Below are 25,317 nucleotides of genomic sequence, written 5' to 3'. Positions count from 1 at the left end.
TTGGGGTCAAGTCCCAACTCACAATGCACCTAAGTCTCTTTTGAGTCAAATTTTCTTATAAATACAGTAATTTTTGTGTAGATCAATTTCTAATATTGCTAACTTTGGAATAGTTTTTCAAAGAAGTGCTACATAGATTAATAAACAGATACAAGTAGAGTTGTTCTGAATGAGTGTTCTCTCAGTGCCTTCTTGCATTAACTTCTTCAAACTCTGCTTCCACACACTACCCTGCAAGTAATTCTCATAGCATACTATGAAAATCATTATCTTAAAGACTTTAAGATCCATTTACTTGTAAATATTATTTCTCTCTCACTTTGTAAATAATTAGTGGTGTTTCTTTAATTTATAAGAAACAGAATCCAATGTTTAGACAATGCAGACTGACCTGGTTATGACCCATCATTCTACTCTATTCCTTTTCTCCTTTTTCTTAGACTCTGTGGTTTAGTGACCACAGATCATGTTGGCTGAATTAAAGGGTACTTAGAGCCTTTTGAATTAAATTTCCTACTTTAAATGTACTAGTTTGTTTTCTTTCTGTATGTCTACTGCCCTATTCACCTATTTATATAAATATAAGGGATGCAAGGTGCACTTGCTTTATTCATAAATTTGAATCATTTACTATCATTGATAAGTGAATCACATAGGAATAGATTGGTTGAACATAACTAGAAGTAAATATATTAATAAATACATAAAAAAGTTATTTTCTTTTTCTATAAAATAAATCCAGTGCAAAGGCTTTATAGTCATGATTGGTTTAAAATTGTCAGAAGTCTAACATTTTTTTCTCTCATCTGTCATCTACCATGTAAGTTTTTCTCATAGGAAAGACCAATACAAATATTCAGGCATTGAATCTCATTCCAGAGAGCTGAGAGGAAGATAGATGGTATTTTATCAATAAATGCCCCCAGTTTTCTGTTACTCCTTGTAAGGAGTTATCCTGGAAGTTCTACCACACTTTCTTCCTGGCTTAGAATTTATCTTCATGACTGTAAACATGTTTTAGACACCATAATAACAGCTCATTATTGTGGGAGATAGAAGGGTGGGCATTGAGTACCTAAGTTATAGGCTGCCACAGTAACAAGTCTAAGGACTTGCCTGCAACTACAGTCAGCCAGCGGTTGAGTGACGGAATTCTACACTCATTTCTCTTCTAAAATTCCTAGCACTTTGTAAGGCTAGTAATATGTAAAGGAATAATAATGAATGAACAGCAATACTATTTTGAATTGACACTTGGTCTGCCATCGAGACTGTTAAGAAAGGTCCTACGTTATACTAATGCTTGTGTCAAGAGAAATAATACAGCTAACTGTTGAAGGGAGAAGGAATGCGTTTCCTTTGGGAATGCACCCGCACATGAAACAGAGCTAAGATGGAATATTTCTCACTTCATTTCTATGACTAACTTCAATATTTATGTATTCAAGTCTCACTTTTAGTTTTAAAAACTGAGTATACCTCAATTTTTATATTACATTTATATTTCTAGTATAGAATAAATCTTTAATGATATAGGTGGTGTATAAAGTTAATTTCATAAAGCACAGGCAGGCCTTTATTGGTTTTGCCACATTTGGAAAAGTCATCAGTTTTTCAAATATTTTATGAATTATAATGAGATTTAACATTCTGTTTTCACAACATTGGACATAAAATAATGAAACAGCAAAGGAAGCTCCTGCACTTCTCATTAACTCAGCAAGCAGTCATACAACATAAATCCACATAGCTGCCAACTATGCCTTCAGTGCAACCAGAGCCATATCTAAAAATCTGTCTGCCTGTGTCTGTCTGTGACTGTCTGTCTCTCTGTCTGTCTGTCTGTCTGTTTCTCTTCCCTGCCCCTTTTTTTCTTGTGTTTATCACTTTGGTCCATAAATGATTTATATAGTTTATAAATATACATATAATAATGGATATAAAATGAAAATTTAAATATATAGGTAACAGTAACAGTGCAAATGAAGCACAGGCTGAGGACTATCTGATCAATTCAGCAGTCACATGACTGAAGGACGTGTATACCATGATGTTGTACTGTCTTCCTAGAAGTGGGCCATTAACATCATTCCAAGGTTTCTTATAATTCAAGGAAACTCATTCTATGTACGGATCCAATCTGACCCCTGCCAGAGTTCGATTCCTGGGGAAATAAAATTGTCCATTGGTGGCTCATGGTTGGTTTTATCATGAGGTCACCATATTCCTAGAAATGCTGACTCCTAGAAAAAGTGACCTTGAAGCTAATGACACACATACACACGAGTTTGAAAAGAGCTTCCAACACTGAAGCACGGAGACAGACAGACAGACAGGCAGGCAGGCAGGCAGGCAGAGACAGACAGACAGAGAGAGCAAGAGAGAAATATTATCTTTAAGTCCATACATACAAATTGTAATAAAATAGTGTCTTTTCAAGGAGTCCAGGAGTTATCAATGTTCCTGTGAACAAGGACTGGCATTAACAATGCCATACCCATTTAGTAAACACCAAGTCACAGTCTTATTACAGCTTCCCAGCTCTTGGAACTCTCGAGGTCTCTAACGTTTAATTTACATCATGAGTCAGTAAAAGGGCAATGAAATGTGCACGATTTCCTGAACAAGCTGTCAGGGCTGATGGCACGCTAGGCTTTCATTGTACTTTTCCTTATCTAAAGTTAAGACCTGGACACTATGATTGAGTTGACAGCATGGGAAAGAAAGGACAGTGGGGAGCACAGAAACCACTATCATCCAGGCATTTTTCTCGCAATGCTTCAGTTTTCTGGCTTCCTTCCTGATTTTGGAAGCAGTATGCAACAAGCCCCACAACAAGGTGGAGGATGATCCCCTTTACAATGAAGTGTGATATGAATCAAAACACACTTCCGTATGGTTCAGTTATGAAGCTTGGATTCGCTTCTAATTTCAGCCTCGTTTCTGCTAGCTAAGCATTGTAATCATGCTGGCTAATTTTAAAGAACATCTAATACAATTACCTTGCTTCCAAACTAAAACTAACTTCATTGGAAATTCATTGTAAATTTCATTGTAGATTTACATTTCACATATTCACATTGATATTATTATCTAAAAAGTATCTTTGGTGCAGTGCCTTGGTTTAAATTTGAATCCAAATGTGATTTCATTTTGTTATTTCTCTTGGATTTGCTTTGGCACGGTGACATCACTTTTCACAGTCTATTTTCATATCAGATTTGCTGAAAAAGTAAGTAGCTTCATTACACAGCATTGTATGTGGTCAGCTGGCTCAGAACACCCCACCTGCCAAACTTGGAGAGGTGAAACTTTAAGATCTATAAGCGGTCATCAAGATATATGGTGTATGGAGAAGTTTTAAAATATAATTATAGGAAAACACACCTTGCCATTAAATACCTTCAACGTGCTTCCCTTCTCTTTACACACACGCGTCCCACCACTCTTGCTACTGGAAGTCACCTCCATAACCCTCTTTAGCTGCCATGGCCACCAAGTGCCATCTGATGGAAAGCAAGTTTAAAACATCAGTTTGTCCTCTCCCTCCCTCCCTCCCTCCTTTTTTAATAGCATCTGGCACTGAGAGTCTTCTGTTTATTCTGCAAAGTTAAAACAATGGAAGACAAACAGCTTTAATTTATTCAGCACACTGAGGCCGGCACACTAGCAGAACTACATGCACTCCGCACGCTGGACTTCCAGAGCTGCTTCAGAATGCTGCATGGATGTGCTCAAAGTGAAGGGGAGTATTGAGGTGAATTGATAGTAATGTGTCTTCTACTCTAATTATTTTTTAATTTAAACATTTTCTGTTTCTATCGCAACTTACACCTTCCCTTCCCATGTTAAGGTGTGCAGTACATTGTTGCTAGCTATGTGCACCATGCTGCATAGCACATTTCTCGAGCTTACTCATCCTAACCAGAACTTTGAACCCTCTGATACACATCTCTTTCCCACCCCAAAGGGATCCCGGCTTCTAGACGTCTCCATTCTATTTTCTGCTTCTCAGTGTGTCCTGTTAATTAATTAATTTATTTCTTATATATTTTTTATTTTTTATTCATTTTTATGAGAAGAAGATAAAATAGCAATGAAACAGTTTCAATACAGGCTAGTAGGGTGGTTACAATAACTCATACATTACATATTGTTGTCTTCATAGTAGTTATTCAGAGGACAAGATACAGACATGATAGCTTGTCTAAACAATATTAATACAAACCTTTCCTCTCAATAAACTAAGAGAAAGTAGCTGTATATCTATCCTATCTTGTGTGTGTGTGTGTGTGTATATATATATATATATATTTTTTTTTTTTTTCTTTTGCTTTTTTTCAGTGTGTCCTTTTTAGATCATGAAGTGTTTGTCTTTCTGTTCCTGGCTTACAATTTTCCCCCTCAAAATGAGTAGAATAAGGAATTTAAGTAAAGGAGTTAAGATATAAGTGGCATACTCAGCAACTTTTTACAAAGGATGTCTAAAGTCAAAATAAGAATGTTCAGTTCTCGTAATGACAGAGTTGATTAGGAAAATGAGGGTGACATGCTGCTGCTGAGTCATACCCCAAATATAGTCACAGTGGGGCAAGATAGCCGAGGAAAAGAGGAGAGCGTGAGAAGAGTAGAAGATGGTGAAGAGACACAGTGTATGTTCTCTGGTGTGAGCTGTTTGATGAATTCCAAGGAGAGAGCTAGGTTTAACAGTGTGAGTGACTGCAATATGGGTTCAAATCCCACCTGTGCTCCGTCCAAGAGACCCCAATTCAATTAAGATATAAATAATAGAACTGAGAAAACTATTTATTTTTAAAAATTTCTTTATATATGTTTACAATAATGATTGCATTTATCAGGAAGCACATATAAATACTACCTATTGATTTTTTGGTCCCTATTCCTCCTATTCCTCCCTGCCCCTTGAAGAGCTCTTGAATATCTCCCCACTTCCTAGTATTTATGGGTTTTTTTTGTTCTTCATACATATATTGGGTTAGTCATATAAGCAAAACTATGAGGCATTTAAGCTTGTGTGTTTAACTTATTTCACTTAACATTATAGTCTCAAGGTGCACTCACGTACCTATGAATGCCTCAAATTTATCATTCTTTATGGCAGACTAGTACTTCATTGTGTACAAATAGTTCATGCTCTTTAATCAAATATCTGGTGATAACCATATTACCCATTTCCAAGAATTAGCTGAGAAATGGACCAGTTTTGATAAAATGTGATGCTCCAGCATGCCTGATAGAGAATGTTCAGTTATGGCTTCTGAACTTGTAAGCCTCTGTGGCAAGGCTCGAAAGACACAAGAATGTGTTCTTAAATCATAGGAACCTACACAATTTCCCACTGGAGGTACTGAAAGATGAAGGAGCACAGTACTTGGAGAGACTCTGCATGAAAAGAACTCTTACAATCTTGGCAGAAAAATTTGCTCAGAAGCTTACCAACACTGTGGAACTATACTGTCACTGAAATAACATACTTTGGAGCTGGGAAGATAGCTCTGCGGTCTAAGTGCCTGCCTGGCAAGAGCAAGGACCCAGGTTTGATTCCCGGTACTGCATGTGAGGGAGTATGGTGGTGTATGCCTGTGATCCCAGCCTTGGGGAGGCTGAGGCAGGTGGATCACAGCGAGTCTAAGCTGTGCAGAGAGGCCCTGTACCAAATGAATAACTACATGAATAAAAGATTTTTAAAAAATTAAACAAATAACCAGTTCCACCAAAAAAAAAAAATAAACAAATAACATAGTCGTAGTTTCAGAAGCTATTGGGTCACTTGTGAAACTCCAGGGCCCACATCTCAGTGATAGTGCCTTAGAAATTGTTTGCCCAGAAATCAGTCATTTGAGAGCTTTACATAATTTCTTTTTTTTTCTTTTTTAATAATTTTATTGAGAAACAAATAGCTGTGAGACAGTTTCAAAGCTGATTAGGACAGTTTCAATAATTAATGCATTGCATATTGTTATCTTAGTGGTTATTCACTGTATAAGATGCACACATGATATTCTGTCCACAGACACTATTAGAACAAATCTTTCTATTCATTGAATTAAAAGAAAGTAGCTGTATATCTATCCTATTATGAATATACAGATACAAAATGGCTGTTCATTTGTATCCCCTTTCTTTGTTTTGTCAGAGAAGGGTATTCCATTGTTATTTAAATATTGTAGGCATGTGAATTCAGCAAAATACTTCAATATAGTCCAGTAGCCCATAATAGCAGTGGGTTTTCCGTAGGACTGGCGATGTCAGAAGTTGTTGACTTGAGCCTTTTATAGCTCAGCATATTAATATGGCTTTACTTTTTATACTTGGTTTTAATACTTTTCTGCTGGATGGTTAAGATCAAAATAAAGGAAGACCTATATAATAAGAAATGTAACTTTTGTATCTGACAATGTCATTCAAATCCCCTCACGATTTATCCTGAAACCCTATACAGCCATTTGTAGATCCTTTGTCAATGTCAGCCATGCGGATGAGTCACGCCCATTGCTTGACCAATTTGCTTTCTGTGAAAGCCTGAGAAAATGTTTTCTCTCCCTGTGATTCTCCCTTAGGCATACTCTACATCATCAACCACATTCCTCTGTGGCCCCATAATCTCCTTGATCAGAAAATTCTGATGAGCTAACAACCAACTGCAATTCCTACCTTAAGAAGCTGGCAATTTGTGTGTGTGTTTCGTGCAGGGTCTACAGGGTCTCACTGTGTAGATCAGACTCATAGTGATCCTTTCTGTTTTCAGCCTCCCAAACACTGGGATTACAGGTGCATGCCACCATGCCCAATTTCAATCACTATCTCAGTATGCCCCAGGGGCGGGGCCAGTACAGCATGCTGGGGATTGAACCCCTGGCCCCTGCATCTGCCTTAGCAGGCACTTTAATCTGCTAAATTGTCTGGCCAGCCCTTAGACAGTAGACATTCCTACCAATACTTTCATAACTTTACCTGAGAGGCTTTCTCTGCAGTACCTCACTGTGGATGGCAGTACGTTGTGACAGGTGCTGTACCACCCCTGCCAGCTGCCCAGTCTATGAACTCTCCATGGCTGGAAACTGTCTCTCACTTCTGGCCCCTGATCTAGGTCAATTTTAAGAACTACGGTATGTGTATGTGGATAACAACATTCACCTAAAAGGATACAATAAAGTCATCAGGTGCAGTGGTTGCAGGGTCTCCATCCAGATGCCTTAGGCGAAGATCCTCTCCTTTTCAGGGTCAGCTGACTGCCTTCTTCCCAGCTGAGGTGAAGGCCACAGGAACAGAATGACCACGTGTTGCCTCTGCAAGAGCTGGCCATGCAGAACCTCTATCACACCTGGAAACACTTCCCCAAAGACCTGAACTTCCCATCTTCCATCCCATTACCCAGAAGTCTCCTGGAGCTGCCGCACTATCTCCTGGGACATAGTCAGCGGTGTAGGGAGCCCATATTTATCATCATCTTCCCCAAGCTCTTGCCCTTGAGAGAGATGCTAATCGTGGGGCTTCACCAAGGAGAGACACTGGTTAGCTTTGTGGCTCACTGCTGTTCCACCCCGTGTCTTCAGACTCCGAGCTGCTGAGATGCTAAACGTTCATGAGCCTCAGGAGCGCTGCAGCCTGACACTGCAGCCAGTTTCCCACAGGTCCGGCACTGTGTGCAGTGGGAAAGAGTCCTGTAGGCCAGAAAAGGCCCTTCATTCTGTCCTGTGCAGCAAGGAGCACTCTCTGGAAGTGTTGTGATTGGTGTCACAGCCAAAATGCCTTCCCCACGTCAGAATACAACCACCCACCAAATTAAAAACGTAATAACTTGGCTGTTATAAGTTGTGCTGTTATAAACATGGGTAATATTGCATGCATCAGTGTAATACAGTGACCTCAGAGAACACCCAGAAGGAGAATTGCTGGGGCGAATGGAATTCCTGTTCTCAATTTTGCAGGAATCTCTGTATGGCTTTCCAAACTGGTTGTACTAGTTTACATTCCCGCCAACAATGTAGAAGAGCTTCTTTCCCCACATCGCTGCCAGCATGTGATGTTGTTTGGTGTCACAGTGTCACCAGCTCAGTGGTCTAAAGCATCTGCTCCAGCAAGCTTGGGCAAGCCTAGGGACTGTGACTCGAAGCTGGCAACACATGACATGCCAGCACCGTCCCCAGGGCGGGCTGAGCCAGACACACACACACACACACACACACACACACACACACACACACACACACTCATGCAAATTTGCATTATTCTAATGGTCAGTGATGTTGAGAAATTCATCAAGGATTTATTGGCCATTTGTACCACTTATCCTAAGAAGTATCTACGCATTTCGGTTGCTCATTTTTTGATTGGGTCTTTTATTTTGGATGGTATAATTTTTGAGCTCTTCGTATATTTTTCTGAGCTGATGGCACAAGATATAATGCTTAAAATCAATAAGTGGTGTTACAACAAGTTAAAAAGCTTCCGCACATCAAAGGAAACATGTGGAGAGGCAACCTACAGAATGGGGAAAGACTTTTGGCAGCTATTCTTCAGAAGGATCGATATTTGATCCTCTATCTAGAGATCTCTGATGCTCTTTTGTGGAAAGAGCATGAAAGACCGCCGAGTGCCGTGAGGATAAGCACACTCTGCGGCTGAACCGAGAACAGGAGCCATCATTTTGTAGAGTCTGCATAGCATTCAGACTAAGAGGCCTAAAGAGTACCCCACAGCAGATACATGAATAAGAAAGCACCCGGTACATGGTAGCCAGGACTCTGTGTCTTTAAAATATATGCTTAGACAGGACTTATTTGTTCTACTGAGCTTTCTAAGCTGAAAAGTCTCACCGCGTGATGCCCACTTTTCTCAAAGAACAGACTGCATGTGTGCAGGATCCCTAACTCATGCAAGCAGTTTTGACCAACAATTCATGTGACTGAGGGCATTCATATAATAAAATAACGGAGTTTTTCATCATTTATACCACTGAGTGAGTGAAACCAAGACTACAAACTCAGTTAAAAATAGTCCTGGGACATAAAAAAAGAAAGCAAAAGGTTACTTTTTTTCCCTCTTCCCTCCTTCTAGAGGAAAAATAAAAAACACAGGAGAGTCTTGAAAATGTTTGGATCATACATTGTATTTCACTGCGTAGATTTGGACATTTCTTTAAATCCAAATAAAAGTCAGATTTGATGCTTATAAAAAAACTAGATAAATACCCGAGTATCAGCAATACAAAGATCAATGTATTTTTTACTCAAGATAAATACCAGAATCTGTGAACTTTGTAAATATTCAGCTAATCTACATATTATATATGTGTATTCATATATTCATGAACATATTCTAAAAACATATATTAACTTTCCCACACATTTTCAGCTTTCTTCCATTTTACTTTATATATGTATTTATAAATAATTTGAAACTTATTTTGTCATTTAATATATAGCCTTGTGGCAAAGTAATCTGATGCCTTTTGGGGGAGGGTTTGCTGATTTTCTGCTTTGCTTCGTGTTACTGCAAATAAATACCAAAAAGTTGTCACCATTTCAGGTCAGGGATTGATATTTCCTCCCCCATCAAGAAGTTAATATAGAGTTGTGCACATGTGTATTTGCTGAAGATGTATGTTTCTGATGAGAATAGGCGTTCAAGCCAAAGCATGATGCACTAAAACATCTCTAAGACTCAGTTCTCTTTCACAATTTCCAAGACCCTTAGGGGCTGATGAAATAGCTCAGTCAACTAAGCGCCTGTTTTGGCAAGTGCAGGGGCCAGGGTTTGAGCCCCAATCCTGCATACTGCACTGGCCCTGCCCCCAGGGCGAGCTGAGCTATTGACCGAGTTCAGGCATGGTAGTGTGTGCCTATAATCCCAGAGCTGGGGAGGCTCAAAACAGAAGCACAACTACAAGTCTGAGCTGTGTAGTGAGACCCTGTATCAAATACAATGAACAGAAAAAAATAAACAAACAAACAAAACAATTCCCAATACCCTGCTGTCATCTGTTCCTTCTGCCAGGGCTCTCTTCTAGGCTGGGTAAAGGGGAAGAAGGACAGGAGCTGAGAAGCTCTATATTTAGTTCCTGTGCCTCCCTGGAGGGTCCCTGTTGCAATTTCACTTAGTATTTAGTTTACATTGCCCTTTTGTTTACTGCAAAGAGGTCGTGAACCCACATCCAACAGGCTTGGTTATACAGTGCGAAGTATTACAATGGCTGAAAACATGAAGGGGGCACAAGGTTGCACACTAAAGAAAAAGGTAAGCTCCGCACCCGAAAGCAGCAGCGCAAGCCTGGGAATCTGCCTCACCTGTAACGGCCGAGGAAATGCACAAGTCCTGTAAAGAGCATGCCACACCTCACTTGAGAGTGCACATGAACTTAGCGAGGAGTCCTGCATGACAGCCAGGTGGCGGGGACAGCCGCATCCCTGACACCAGTTTGGATCTCCGACTCACTATCCACGCTGGTTAACTAAGGACCTGTGTAGAGTCAATGGCAGTGGCTCATCCTCTCGCTGTCATTGCCTGGTAACCTGAATAGGAACAAATAGCCACTGATGTTTACAAACATGATGCAGGGGGAGTAAAGGGTTGGAACTGGAGGGCAGCTCTTCTGTCCACTGTCACACACTTCTCAGTTAAAACGGCCCACAGTCCACATTGTTGGGTGGCTTTTCTCACCCAACAAATTACGGAAGAACAATTAAGTCATAATTAAGCTTCCAAATGACAGGCTCTTTAGCATAAGCATATCTAGTACCAAATAATTTTTTCATATACATAAACATTACTTCCTTGGCAGTTTTTGCCAAGAGTCAAACCCAGATGTAAAGTTTTAAATTACAGAGACAAAAATACTCATAACCACTGTATCTTAATTCTTCACAATACCAATTATCAATTCTTGCCTGAAAGTATGTTTCTCTGCAATTTTCTACAAATCATCATTAATAGGATAATAGAGCAGAGAAATTAGTAGGGAGTTCATTTGATTCTTTTCCCCCTAAAGGCTGGCTTTAGTGAGAAAATTTATCTACATTTCAATTCCAACACATTGTGAATGATAAATGAACTCCTCTGAATAAAGGACATGACATTGCTCTGCCTCAGATTTCTATTTTCTTTCATCAGAATATTTCACCTAGCAAAGTTCACAGCTCAGTGTTCACCCCCTTATAAGAATAGACAAATGAACTCCACCACTCTAAAGAACCCGAGTTCAGAGCATGACTCAAAATACGCACACAAAGCAATAGACCGAAAGGCAGCAGGCCAGCTTGGAAGCTGCCTCACCATTTGGGTGTCTGTCGGCTGCGTCTGCTCCCCACCTCCTAGACAGGAAAAGCAATAGCAAAGCAGGTTTATGTTGCTCTCATTGCCAAAGCCCATGGCTACAGGACCAGAGACAGTGAAAAGATATCTGCCCTAAAGCTGAAAGCTGAACTCGGGAGGAAAACCCATTACCTTTCATTGCCTTCCCCTGGATCGTTCTGCACGGTCTTGTGTATTATTTGAAGGTAGGCTCCTTACTCAGGCAACCTCCTGAATGGTCCTGCATAGTAATGGCTATAGCCCCGACAGGAGGCAAATGCTGCACTGTTATTGCTGGGGGTGGGGGCGGGTGTGCTTTAGTCCGAGGAAGAAAGCACACTTGCATTCTTTACAGTTCCTGGGAGACAAGTCAGTTTATTGTCACTGGTTACTTTTTGAAGTTGGGGAATGTGGAGGTTAAATTCCTCATTTTATGTTAGAAATGAATACATCAGCTAAGAACAAGGCAAAGGGACAAATATCAGACTTTCAGAAGAGAAAATATGTGAGGCATTGACCTTCAGAATTCAAGTGGTATAAAGTGGAAAACACTGTAGAAAAAATATTTATGATCTCACTTTTGTCTACTACAACCTCCATTCTTCTGAGCAGGGTACTGGTGCTAAAATATTGACCATTATCAGCACTGGAGTAAATCTCATTTTGGATAATAAAACAATGATTCGTACTTGTTTGCTAATATTAGAAAATGATTCAAATAAGTCTGTAGTCTTCTATGTTTTTTAGGATGTAAAAATTAAGCCAGCAAAAATACTCTTAAGAAGTCAACAAAGATGGGTTACATGCATTTCGGATGCTAGTAATAAGCACTTAGGGGGAAAATTGTTGTAAGTCACTGATATCAAAACAAAAGTTCTACAGTGAAATATGACAGAGTATTAGAATGTTTTACAAAAACTGTCCAGATGATGAGAGAGAGAGAGAGCGAGAGAGAAAGCTGCCTTTTATTCTGGACTCCTAATGTTTTATTATTAGGACTCTTACCTAACAACACGGGTGTGCTACTCTTCTGGGCATGTCTGTGCATGGGCACCTGAACAGGGCAAGAAATGCACAGTACACCAGCAAGATCTAACTTAAGAGTGTGAAATCCAAAGGACGTCTTAGCCAAGTCTTACCTACATTTTGAAAATATAGCGATTGTTATTCTGGTTTTTAACATGGCCAGAAAGGTCAAAATGAAAAGAAAATGGACTCTGATGCTAATTGCTGGTTATTTAAAAAACCCTTCATAGAGAAATAGCACATGTTTTCAAACACAAAAGTTGTAATAGTAATTCTTTTTTTTTTTTTTAATGTATTGGGTACAGGGTCTCAGTGTACAGCTCGGAGTCATAGTGATCCTCCTGCTTTCAGACTCCCCAGCGCTGGGCTTACAGGCACACAGCACCACAACCGGACTGTGGCCAGCTCAGTGGGCCAGCCAGGGGGCAGGGCCAGCGCAGCATGAGGTGCAGGGATTGAACCCCAGCCCCTGTGCTTGCCTAAGCAGGTGCTTAGTCTGCTGAGCTATCTCGCCAGCCCAATGGTATGCAATTCTAAACCAGAACCCAAAGCATCATGGCTACATGTGCTGCGATCCATAGAGATAGACAACACCAATCACGGCAGCGCTAGGATATTCATATGCCCCTGTAAAAGGGAAAGAACCACGGCGGCTTCAGTGATACTGCCCTACACACCACATCAGCTGGTACTGTTGAGCCTCTCAGGAAGTCAAACTGCCATTTCATTTGGAGTTTTAAGTAAATTATACATTCCAGGCCTAAATACTCTAAACAGCTTAAGGGTGGTGATTAATATCTTGTCCATCACTGAGTTTTTAATAACTATTATTAATCGCAATATGTATCAGGTTAAAACCAAGCAACCAACAAACAAAACCACCAAGAAGCCAGCGTTGCTATAGGGTAAAAAAAGTGATGTCTTAGGTACCATCGTAGGTACTGTCTCTCTCATAAATGCATCATAACTTCTCAGACAGGAGTGAGCTGAATACCAGTGAACATCTTGGGCCCGCTATTTAATAATGGAAGGATAGTTTCATGAAAAAGTACCCCAGTGAACTCAAAGAGTTAATTCAGAGTCTAGAAGTGCTCAGATGTACTGCTAAGCAGGAGCTGAGCTATCTAAGAACTGGTTAATATGACTTTAAGATAAAAGATGTTTCCCAACATAGAAAAATGATTTTCTTCCTAACACATCATGGACATATGAACATATGCAGGGAAGTTGTCAGAACTGAGAATAGACATGGTAAATTCACTCCGAAATGATGTCTACAATAGGATGGTGCAATAAACAGTAGCAAAGGCAATTCTGCAAGTTTTTTTTTAATTGATTGAAAGCAAAAGACAGCTTGATATGCTATAATTACTACTCCAAGTCTTCAGAGAACTGATACATTGCCATCTTCCAAAATAGTATATGAGAAGATCATAAGATAAAGCCTTAATGCAAAATGAAGCATAGATAAGTTCAGACACAGACTTTGTTACCTTTGATACAATTCTAAATTTTACATTATGTCTGCTATATATTTAATACAATATTTCTAAACACAATTTGAATGAAACAGAGAAATTTGGCAACTTATAATTTAGACAAACAGATACAAATAAGGCCATCCACTATCCACCCTGAAAATGCACTATACATTCAACAGACATAATTATGTATGACACATAATTCAAATTTGAAATTAAAAGGATTAAGTGACTACATAGGAAAGTAAAATGTTTTTAAGACATACGTTTGATTTGAAAACGCTAGCTGCTCAGATGGCTTGGGAAAATAGATGCGCCAAATTTAAACATACCATTTTCACTACTTAAAGAAAAGCTTGATACCGTTGCATGTACAATGTTGAATTTCAGTCGGACACTTTGGCTAGGTACCTGCTTACATGTTATAAACTCTGTGACAATTCAAGCCAGCAAAGAAAACTCCAATCTGCATGTAGAGGGGAGAAATCAGTTCTCTTCAGCTTGGCAGGTCCACATTCTGCAGGATGAGAGCCACGCGGCTTGGAATGTACACCTAGGTAAACACAATCATGTCAGTGTGATTGGAAGGAATACTGAACATGCTGTCATTATGTCAAACAACACAGACATGACACAGACATATTTGACTAACGGCACAGGTACGTCCCCAATTCCACCAGCTCTTCAAAGGTTCCCCTCATGCTTCCAGGAGGGATGCAGGAGCACTTTAAAATACTCACCACAAGAGGGCTCCAGACTATGTACAAAAAAATGTGCATCGCTCAGGAGCAGCAGAGATGGCTCTGGCTGCCCTACTAGGGCCTGATCCGGAGTGGGGGAGGGGGGCTGCTCTTTATGGAGCTCACATTGTTACTCTGCTTAGACAGTTAACAGATGGATAAAGGTAACACACAAAGCTTGGCTTTGCCTCAGGACACTTATAATACCACCATTTGTTTCTCTGCATTTTAAGAACAACTGAAATATAAGGGATCCTTATTGGCTTTTTTTTTTTTCCCCCTGAGACAGGGTCGCAGGCTGACTTTAAGCTCACTTTGCAGCCCAGGCTTGTCTCAAACTCACAATGATCCTCCTGCCTTCCGAGTTCTGGGATTACAGGCCTGTGCCATCATGCCTAGCTCCAGTTGGATTTTAGGGCCCTCTTTAATTTAACCTGACCAAAAAGTGTGTGTTTCTATACAAAATAGAATACACATCTTTGCCACACCCTGCACAGCACTGACTCCGCTCCTCCTGCCTGGATCCGACCAAGGGGCTCCTCTGCACTCTCACATCTTCTCCCTTGATTCTCTGGGCCCAGCTACTGGAGCTAAACAGCTCGTTCATTATTCCAAACTCTTCCTTTCTGAATCTTTGTCTGCAATGTGCTTCCTGCCCAGAACACTCTGCTTTCTTTGTGTCTGTGCATCTTGGATCTTCAAACAGAATACATTTGAGTCATTAAAAAAGGATACATTTGGATTTTTTTAGGAAAACTGATAACACCTTGTGACCATAATGCTAAGTGAAAGAAATCAGACACGGTTTAAATATTACATGGTATGAGATATGAGACCCTCTTACATGAGGAACCTAAAGGATAAATAATGTAAAAGGAAAATAAAAGATACAGTAAGAGGATACTACCAGGAAGACCTTTTCCGAGTGGGCAGGAGACCTAAGGAGAGAGGAGGGGAAGTAACTGCAGTAACATTGGATCCATCAGCGAGCCGACTACCCACGATATTCATTAGTACTGGCCACATGTACTGATAAAGGTCCCAGCTCCTCGGAGAAGCTTTCCTTGACAATCTCAGATACAACTGGTTTCCGCCTCATGTCTGACCACAGCATCCATCCTGTCCTATGGACTACGAGATTTATATAGGCAAAGGCCATACGCTTTTCAGTTTCTCATACTCGGCTGATGTCACTGGACAAAGCTGGTGCCAGGATGCCCAAAACCATGTGTACTGAATGCAGGAATAATGGTGGATCAATGTGGAATATTTCAAAGATATTCTCTGATGTGCTTCTATCTGAAACAACTTTTATAAAATGTAGGTGACATATGCTTAAAAGATTATGGATGTGTTGTTCTACGCACAACATACTGAACTATTAACAGTTACCAGAAAAAAATAAAAGTGTAGGTCACTGTCATCCCTGTGATTCTTTAAATAAAAACTTAACTGATGGTTAAAATGCAAAGGTTTTTAAACAGCTTAGAGTAGAATGAAGGATACAAAGCAGGCATAATTTTAGGAGGAAAAAAAGTTGATTTTATGTATATAATTATATAACATTGAATAACACTTGTATGTTCAAAGCATTCTAACTTTACAAATGAAAAAAAAATGTTTTCCTTTCTGGTATTTGTGAGAAATGGGTCTGCCTGCCTGCCTGCCTGCCTGTCCGTCTATCTCTATATGTGCATGTGTGTAATACAGAGAGAGATATGACAGACTTATATTTGAGATATCTATCTATCTCAGATGCACTAATAAGCTGGTTACTTTTGAACATCAAAACTTAAGGGTAATTTAAAAATGATAGGATTTTATGAAACTTATGGAATATAATAAGCAGAGAAAAATTGTTCTAGTCTTCAATGAAATATAATAGTGCTTCAGAAACTCATACTCATTTGAGAAAATAATGCACAAATGTTAATAATTTCTGTGTAGCTCAATGACTTACTGTCTAGTTTGCAAACAAGTATCTCTAAAATGATAAATATCACCCCCTTATATTCATTCAGTGTGAGGACACCAGTATTTCAATTCTACAATGTTTCCCCATAATTTGCACATTGTATTTAATGTCTTAACAACTTTGAGACAGGGGTGTCACCAAGTCACCCTGGCTGGGGTTGAACTTCAGATCTTTTTTGTTTTTCCAAGACAGGGTTTCCCTATATAATTCAGGCTGGCTTGGCGCTCACTGTACAGCCCAGGCTGGCCTTGAACTTGCAGTGGTCCTCCTGCTCCATCCTCTGAAGTGTTGGGATTACAGGTGTGCACCACCGTGCCCAGATATTTAAGGCTTTACAACTTTTAAATCACATCGGAACTTAATTCCTAATGCAAACTCTTCTGTGTAGTTTTGTCTATGTGATAGGTCAGAAGCTATCAGATTTTTTTCAACCTAAGGAAACAATCAGGAGGTATCCACAAAAAATACAGGATATTAACAACACAGGCAGGGGCTGGAAGACAGCTCAGTGGTACGGTGCCTGCCTGGCGAGTGTAAGGTTCTGAGTTCAATTCCAAAAGAAAAAAAAAAGAAAGAATGAACAATATAATCACAGTTGCTGGCCAGAGGCTAGCATACTCCCATAATCAAACTGTAGACAAAAGTTGTAGAGAGCAAAGAAAAGCAGGAGAAAGAAACCAACAGTCTGATGTATCTCATTCCTTCTCACGATCATCAAAATGGACCCAAATTAAGCCTAACCTACCCTAACAAAGAACAGGATTCTAAAGGGGTTTCTCATCTACTCAGTGAAGGGGTGAGTCTATGTATTTAGATTTAAAGATCAGAATTACTGGTGTTCAATTAATTAGTAAAATAGCAAGTTCTAATCACAATTGTTCTGTTTTTGCTATGATTTAAAACTGAAGATTAATGTCAATTTCTCTCTCACACCAGAACCACACAAAATTTCAGTTGCCTGTACATTGAAAACGTTTGTCTAATCAGGCACTGTCCCGTTGCACTGGTGAAAAGACTTTGCTAAGTCCAGTTTCTTGATAATTTAGCAATGTAACATTAATCAGATGTAGGCCAAATAATGTCAGGCCCCTTTCAATGTGTGTATAGTGATATATCAGGAGAAAAATATCCATAAACCCACTAATTGGATCCTATACAGTTAGGATGCCTATTCTGGCCCCTAATCTTATAATAATTTCATGAATGGAATATAATAATATATACTGTACTGATAATTCCAGTCTTAATCTCTTTGGAATTTCTGATGTTTATTTAGCTCACAGTCAAAATTAAAAAAAAAAAAAAAAAGAATGCCAGTAGAAGCTTAAGTTTGGAATACACATGCCAAATTTTCTTTTTGTAATTTAATGGTTAAAAAATGTTCCACGAAGGGCTCCAGGTGCAAAGTCCTCAGTTTGATTCCTGGTACCAAAGAAAGTAAAATACTCTGAGATCTCTATATGATGATGCTGGCTGATTTTACATTAGAAATTTTATAATGCTAATTCTAGTCACATCTAGAGACCTCTTAATACTATGTACTCAAAAACCTTGAGTTGATTATTATATCATTACAAGGGACAGTATGCAATTATAGTTTTCACTGCAGTGTTAATTACTAGAATGTGTTTATGTTGCTTAAGGTCTTTGTGGTATAAGTGACATGAAAGAATTCCCCCAAGCAAGAGATTTTCCTTATCTATGACTATGGAACTTTGTTTTCTTCTTATTAGTATATAAACTCTTTTCTTAGTAGTTAGGAAATGACTACCAATTTTACTAAAGAACTAATGGTAATCTGAGCTAATCCTTATGAGAAGACAATTTAGAAACATTTGGGATCCCTTAAACTTGGTACTGTTTGGCTTTATACTCTTGTATAATTTTAATTCAAAAGCTAGTAGTAATTGATCCCGTGAGAAACAAGAAGCAAACATAACTAGATTTAAATATAAATGCTTATATATATTTAAATAGAATAATTTACAATTTCTCGCACATAGCAAGTGCCATTAGACATGCAGGTTCTACATAATTTAGAAAAATATTTTGATCTTTTATTCATTTATTTGGAAGAGGGTCTTGCTACTCAGCTTGGACTCATAGTGATCCTCCTGTCTCAGCCTCCCCAGTGCTGGAAGTACAGGCGTGTGCCACCATGCCCAGTTTCGGTGGCTGGCACAACGTGGGGCAGCATGGCATGTGGTACCGAGGCGATTGTACCCGGGCCCTTGTACTTGCCAGGGAGGTGCTTAGACTGCTGAGCTATCTCTCCAGCCTCAGCCTGTACATAATTTACCATGCAGGTTACACATGTTGGTAAACATATCTACCCTGTACACTTATTAGCCTTGCTCTAAACATTAGGCAATAAGGCTCATACTATATTCACATGAGATAACATGGCTATGTTTTCACTGTTTCCAGCTGTCTTCATCATCAACTTGTTGGAGGGAGGTGGAAGAGTGCAGTACAATCCAATTCATTTACTGGAAGTCAAATGAATGCTAATCTATTCAGTTATTTTGACTATCTTAATTACTACAGTAATAATATGACTAAAGAGGTAGCTGGTCACACAGTGACTTATTCTAGTATATTACTCGTAATGTGTTTTTTTTTTCCCCCTCTGGGGTCATGACTGAGTTGTAAAAATTATTTACACAATTTTTGAAAATAGGTGTCAAACATTTGCATTGGAAATTTTTAAACAAGAAAGGCTTCATACTACAAAGGCTGAGTTTTAAATTTTCTTAGATGTTGTTAAATTTAGCAATAACATATTCAGATATAATATGGAAGGATTAAAACTTTTTCAATTAAAAGTATACCAAATATTTTATGTCTACATATACTCTACTAGAGTATTTTACAGAAAATTTTTACAACTTATTTTGAAAATTGAAAGTGACATGTAATTTTATTTTTCATGTATATTCTTTAGGTAACAAAAATATTTTTACATTCGGAGAAAGTGATGCTAATGATTATTTCTATATAGAAATGTGTATTATCTCATCTAATTTAGAAACATGAGAAAAGTTGAAGGATTGAGAATTTTTCAATTAAAAAATTAAACATTTCTATAACTTTGTTAGAGCTTAAGACACATCCCAACTGTTAAATAGCATTTTCTAGACTTAAAACTAAAGGACAATAAATGATTCAACTGTGTCAAATCCGCTATTTAAGCTAAAAGTCTACTTTCACATCTCCAAATTTAGATATGAATAAATATATCTATTTGTTATTGACAAGGAGCTTAACTGGCAATGCTAAACTGCTTGCTTTATTCATAGTTTTATTAGTGAAACTGCTACAGTTGCTGTAAAGAAATCTAATTCACTGAAGTCTAAATAACCTCTTGTCTCCCATTTGTGCCATGGAATTTGAACCAGAGAAAGGAAGCCTTCCTACCCCATGTGTACAAATTAGCATACAAATTAACCTTTAGTTTCCCATATCAGGAACCAAAATAAAGAGAAATGATTATGCTAAAGTGAAGTTGCTGGTAACTATCAGTAAAGCAAATGGGAGAAATCCTGCCTTCCCACTCTTCAGCACTGGACAGGGCCTGAAACTTGGGCAGCGCTGCGCTGTGCTGTCCGTGAGTGCAGGCATCCCCTGGCTTTATGGCTGCATCTGAAGGAGCTCAGAGACAATGCTCATGTCCTACCTGCTGATGCTGCAGCAGGGTCGGCCTTTTTAAAATTCCTTCAAGCTCTGTTCATTACTATCTTTGAAAACAGATTTGACACTTATTCAGCAGATCCTTTGGATTATTGAGCTTGCAAATTAAATGTTAGCAAATGCTGTGTACTAGCTATGATGGACAGAAATTTGATGCAAGAGGTTAAAGTTTTATTCTGTCCTCCCTCCTTTTATTCTAGGAGTGCGAGGTGGCTGGATTTCACTGGTAGCAACATGCGATCTATAGCACTTGGGTCATATTGAAGAATCTGATTGTACTTTAACACATATGGATTCAATTTAATGAGGAGTTTCATTATAATAAGGCATTCCTGTAATAGCTACTTATTCATGTGATTCTTTCCCCTCCTTTTGGCTATTTGCAGGAAAATTCATACAAGAAGGAAACCTGTTTTCTTGCATTCTGGCTCTTTTACTGGTCCATTAGGGATTTCTTTGTCTGATATTAAAGCCAGTGAACATTTCATCTGGGGCCTAAAGACTTATTTAAATGAGCAATTCCTGAAGCACCTGCAATCATGGAAAACAAGATGCTGCTCCTGGGAAGCCAAAACTAGCTCTTATCTTCCTGGCTGTGCTGGATCAGAATTCTATTACCAGTAGTGGTTAAGCGCTTTTCTATCTCTAATGTGCTTGTAGTGCTGTATTCCTCTACATGTTATTGAGACTCAGGAGGGATTCCTCATTCTGCCTGCTAATTTCAAACTATACATTCCACGTTTGTAAGATCAATTCAATTAGTGCTTAGAAAGTAATCTGATTGCTGCTGCCACTGGTTAGTTGACTGTTTTAATTATGGCAGAATAGTTTTGCTCCCACAAAATCAATGTTAAATGATGTTATTTTCTGTCCATCCACAAAAACCATGAGCCTTTATCTAAGATTAAAATTTCCCGTAAGTTAAGACAAGGTACTCTTAAAGACGTGTCCTTCCAAGCATTTAGCGTCTAGCCAGGTTTAAAACATCTAAACAATTATTAAACAATATTATCACTTATTATTATTTATTATTGCCAATAATAATACTATTTAAATACACATGGAGTACCATTTTGCAGTTTCCAAAAAGCTGACCGTCTTTCTGAATTTACATTTTCTAAGAGTCTTTTGCTGTAGGGAGGATGCTATGCTGAATCTTCTCTTATACATATGAGGGAAACTGAGGTGACAAAGAGTGTAATCCTCAAGTTTTCAAGGGCAGTATAGGGCAGAGAGCGCAGCATACCTCAGGTCTCTCCTATGACATTTCGTGATCATAACATCAGGACCCTGCCTGTAGTCAAAGTTTGCTGGGCTCTGTCAACATTCAGGAGAGCTGGCTGCATCAGAGTTTGGCTAACCCTTTAAAGTCTCTTTCAGTCTAGTTCAGTTGGTTAACATTTAGGTTTACTGCAATTGGTTGCTGATTCTCCATAATTCTTCTTTGTGAACTCAACACTTTTCCTAACCTCTCTTAAAGACTAAAGAATCTTTAACCCCTATGTTTACTCTCGAGTTTAAAAGTAATTTTTTTTTTTTTTTTATGTGTGTGTTTTAGGGGAGGGTCTACACAGTGTTCACTACTAGCTCAGACTTGTAGTGATCTGCCTGTTTATAGCCTCCCAAGAGCTGGGATTATAGGTGAGCACCACCATGCCGAGTGTCAATTGCTATCTCAGTGCGCCCTGGGGGCGGGGCTGGCACAGCAGGCTGGGAACTGAACCTCCAGCCCCTGTACCCGCTTGAAGGCGTTATAATCTGTTGAGCTATTTGGCCGGCCCTTTAAAGGTAATTTTCTTATTGACTAATGAAGCTATGTTTTATCAATCTTATACCTAAGATCAAATATTCTGATAAACTATAACAACTCTTTGAAACAAGTCATACCACCTTTGAGATTTCTCTCTTACCCTCTCTCACAATGTGCATGCACCTCTATACATATCTAAGACTATAAAAACGTCATCATCAACACACACCCATATGTAATAGCTAAGTCTCCCATGGTCACTGCACTTTCCTAGCAGCATGTACTCAAGCAACTCAATCTTTGAAAGGCACCCTTGTCACTGCCTTGCTGGCACATCATTTTGTCCATTATATAGCAAGTGACCTAATAAAGGGTTAGCACCACTGTGAGCGGAAAAAATGGTAGAAAACTAAAGATCCAGGAGCATCACATATATTTTTATGCTGAATTTACAACTAAACTTCTAAAAAGTGAAATGATTTATCAAATTTAGTGCCTTAGCAGCTATAATTCAAAATATTTGTTAGATAACTCCCTCCTAATTAATGAATGTCAAGTTCATCTTTATGTAAATAAAAAAAAGAAGTGTAGATCTGGGAAAAAAAAATAGATGGAGAGTGAGAAATAGCCATAGGTCCATCGAGCAAAAGAAAAATAATGTAATGCTAATGCAGACTTGAGTGTACTACAAGCCTATAAGTAAAAGGAAGAATTTCCCTAACATAAAAATTTGCAGAAGTTTGTATCTTAAATAATTGAAATATAGTAGTGTAAAATAGCACTCTACCGCTTGTGTCAAAATCAGTGTAAAAAGTGGTTATTTGATAAAAAGCTTGCCTCACTAATAGGTAACCAGAGAAATTTAAACCTAAAATGAATTCAGCTTTCAATCTACTACATAAAAGGGAAAAAATACAATTTTTGATTAATTTAAGGTGTTTTAAATTAAACTTCATTATGTAGTCAATAATATGGAAAACTTCTTAATGTAAATTATTCCAAAGAAAGCAAGAACAGGAAGGAAGTAAATTATCATAGGAAGAACAGAAATATTCATAACTGAAAAAAAAAAAACTTGTCTTCCACTCATTTCCTAAGAGGTAATTTCTGTTCTATTAATATTCAAATTTCTTTCCACAACTGTCCTAGGATAACCTTTCTTATCACCTCTGCAAACACCCAATTTGTTCTAGCACAAAATATTACACAGGTTTTGAAATGCAGGGTACTTTTCCTACACCCCCTTTTTTTGGTCCTCTTGTTACTATTTGAAAAGATATTTTTTGAACAAAAACATGACTACAAAAATAAGGGATTAAAAGAGAATTAAAATTAAAGTAGAATGAAGTATCTTACTTACCAAAAGAGAATAGTGACGCCCATTATGCTCAAAGGGCTCAGAAAAGAACTCTGTACTGTGGTCCAGCCTCTGGTGACCTCCGTACTCTGCTGCATCCGAGTCTAGCACAATTTTGAATGTACAGCTCTTAAGGAATTCACAACGGCTTAGCAGATGAAGGAGACACTGAGTTCTAAGAGCACAATTTAAAAGTGACTGCTCTGATGCTGGTAAGTCATGATTTGGGTCATGCACTTGTTTCTTCTCTAATACTGTGAAGAATCTTAAGTTTGAAAGGCACTTTGCAGGCCATGTTGTCCTATACCCATGAGATCCTTGCTATACTTTATCACAGTCCATCAAGTGTCATCCAGCCTAGGAATAAATATCCCTATTAATATCAAATCTTATTTTCTCTTAATGCAGCCCACTTCACTAGACAGGTTATTCTCCATATTGAATTGAAATTTGCCTCCTTGGGACTAGTTCTGCCTAGAAAAGCTATAAAGAATAAATTTAATATATTGTAACCTTTGAAACAATAATAGCGATGCTGGTTCCATGTCCTTTAAATATGTTATAAAATATACACTAAATGGGATTCCAGGTCTTTTGAACATTCCTCATTTGTTACGAATTTTTACTCCTCCCCCATCTTTGAATTCATTTCAGTTTTCTTGATCCTGAGGATCACAGTGATGTACCCAGAGGTCAAAGAAGTCCACCGGCAAGGAAGAAGCACCAGTGCCCTGCTCCCCCCGAGTTATGGACTCCCTGTGCCTCATTATGTACAGATGACCAAGGAAGCACCCTGCATATCACAGCGTGTCATGTGGCAAGCATGTGACCTGCTACAATTTAATATCTGAAGTTCTGTCTGTTGTGTAGCACCAGCTATCATGACAACAGCATGAAGCCAGTGGTCCCAATCCCGCTAGGCCAGTACTTAGCTACTGAACTATACTCCCAACCTTAACTTCTGAGAGTTTTCCTAGTGAGTGACTAATGCTGTTACTGATATTCACAACAAAATACATGAAGGTTACACTTATGCTGAAATTTATTATGTCCAACGTGGCTAGAAATTGTACTCGATGCAAAATTTATTTATTTATGCATTTAGCAGTTGGGAACTGAATGAATATTGTACACATGCTAGGCAAGGACTCTCATTAAGCCACATCCTCAGCCCTCGTACACAAATTTTTCATCTCAGAAATGATAATGTAATTTTATCCCAACAAAATTATCACAGTAGAACACATGAGTAATGAATAATCAAGGAGATGACTCAGTAGAATAAGCCCTTCCCTGGCAAGCAAAAAGGCCTGAGTTCAATCCCTGGTTCTGCCAAAGAAAAAAATAATAATTGACCACCAACTTCATCTTTTGGATGCTTGTGTGGTTCAGAGTCCAGACGTACAAGCTACACGGATTTTGAGAGAAGTAGTGGCCCCAGCTAAGTTAATCTAGCTCAGCCTGACCTAGCTGTGATTGAAGCTGATGATCATATTAGTGTGTTTAAAGAGGGGTAGTGAGAGAAGAGAGAGAGATGGCGAGAGATGCAATTGATTGTTGGCACATTTTAACATCATTCAATATAGTGAAAATGATTTAAACGTTCTAATACACTAATAGCAAAATATGGATGGTAAAAAACATTCAGAGGCAAAGTAAATCAATAAAGCATGTTAGAATAAAAAGAATCATTACAATAAAAGTTTCCTTTTTTCCTTATCTAGTTCATTAATCACTTAGCTTCATCTTCAAAAACAAACAGTATAGTTTTGAGATGTCCTGGAATACTTTTTTAAACTATTGAATAAAGTATCAATTAATAAATCATTGGCTAAAACATTGATAGTAGTGGCTAAAGAAGGCAAATATATCTTCAAAAGCAGCAGTTTTCTTTCTTTTTTTTTAGTAATCACATTATGGTATTTATTCTCAAAGGCAGTCGTCATTAATTCTTGACCTGTATAAATAAATTTTGCGTTACCCTG

At 38.5% G+C, this 25,317-nt stretch overlaps 1 protein-coding gene and 1 pseudogene across 1 annotated transcript in view; one reads left to right on the top strand and one right to left on the bottom strand.

Moving 5' to 3' along the window:
• The first annotated feature begins 4,549 nt into the window (after positions 1-4,549).
• Positions 4,550-7,592, top strand: LOC101585737 (annotated as a pseudogene).
• A 6,065-nt stretch (positions 7,593-13,657) lies between these two features.
• LOC101585341 (1,4-alpha-glucan-branching enzyme) overlaps positions 13,658-25,317 on the bottom strand; it is a 308,796-nt gene continuing 297,136 nt past the window's right edge. The window contains exons 12-13 of the mRNA XM_023719253.1: positions 23,336-23,453; positions 13,658-14,373 (exon numbers count right to left, since the gene is read on the bottom strand). Coding sequence (XP_023575021.1) covers positions 14,317-14,373; positions 23,336-23,453 — 175 coding nt within the window. The 3' untranslated portion in view covers positions 13,658-14,316. The remainder of the gene's footprint in view (positions 14,374-23,335; positions 23,454-25,317) is intronic.

Source organism: Octodon degus, unplaced genomic scaffold (genome assembly GCF_000260255.1).
Source record: "Octodon degus isolate 3935 unplaced genomic scaffold, OctDeg1.0 scaffold00066, whole genome shotgun sequence".
Lineage (NCBI taxonomy): Eukaryota > Metazoa > Chordata > Mammalia > Rodentia > Octodontidae > Octodon > Octodon degus.
Note: the sequence above shows the minus strand (reverse complement) of the source record. Positions and strands in the feature narration are given on the sequence as shown.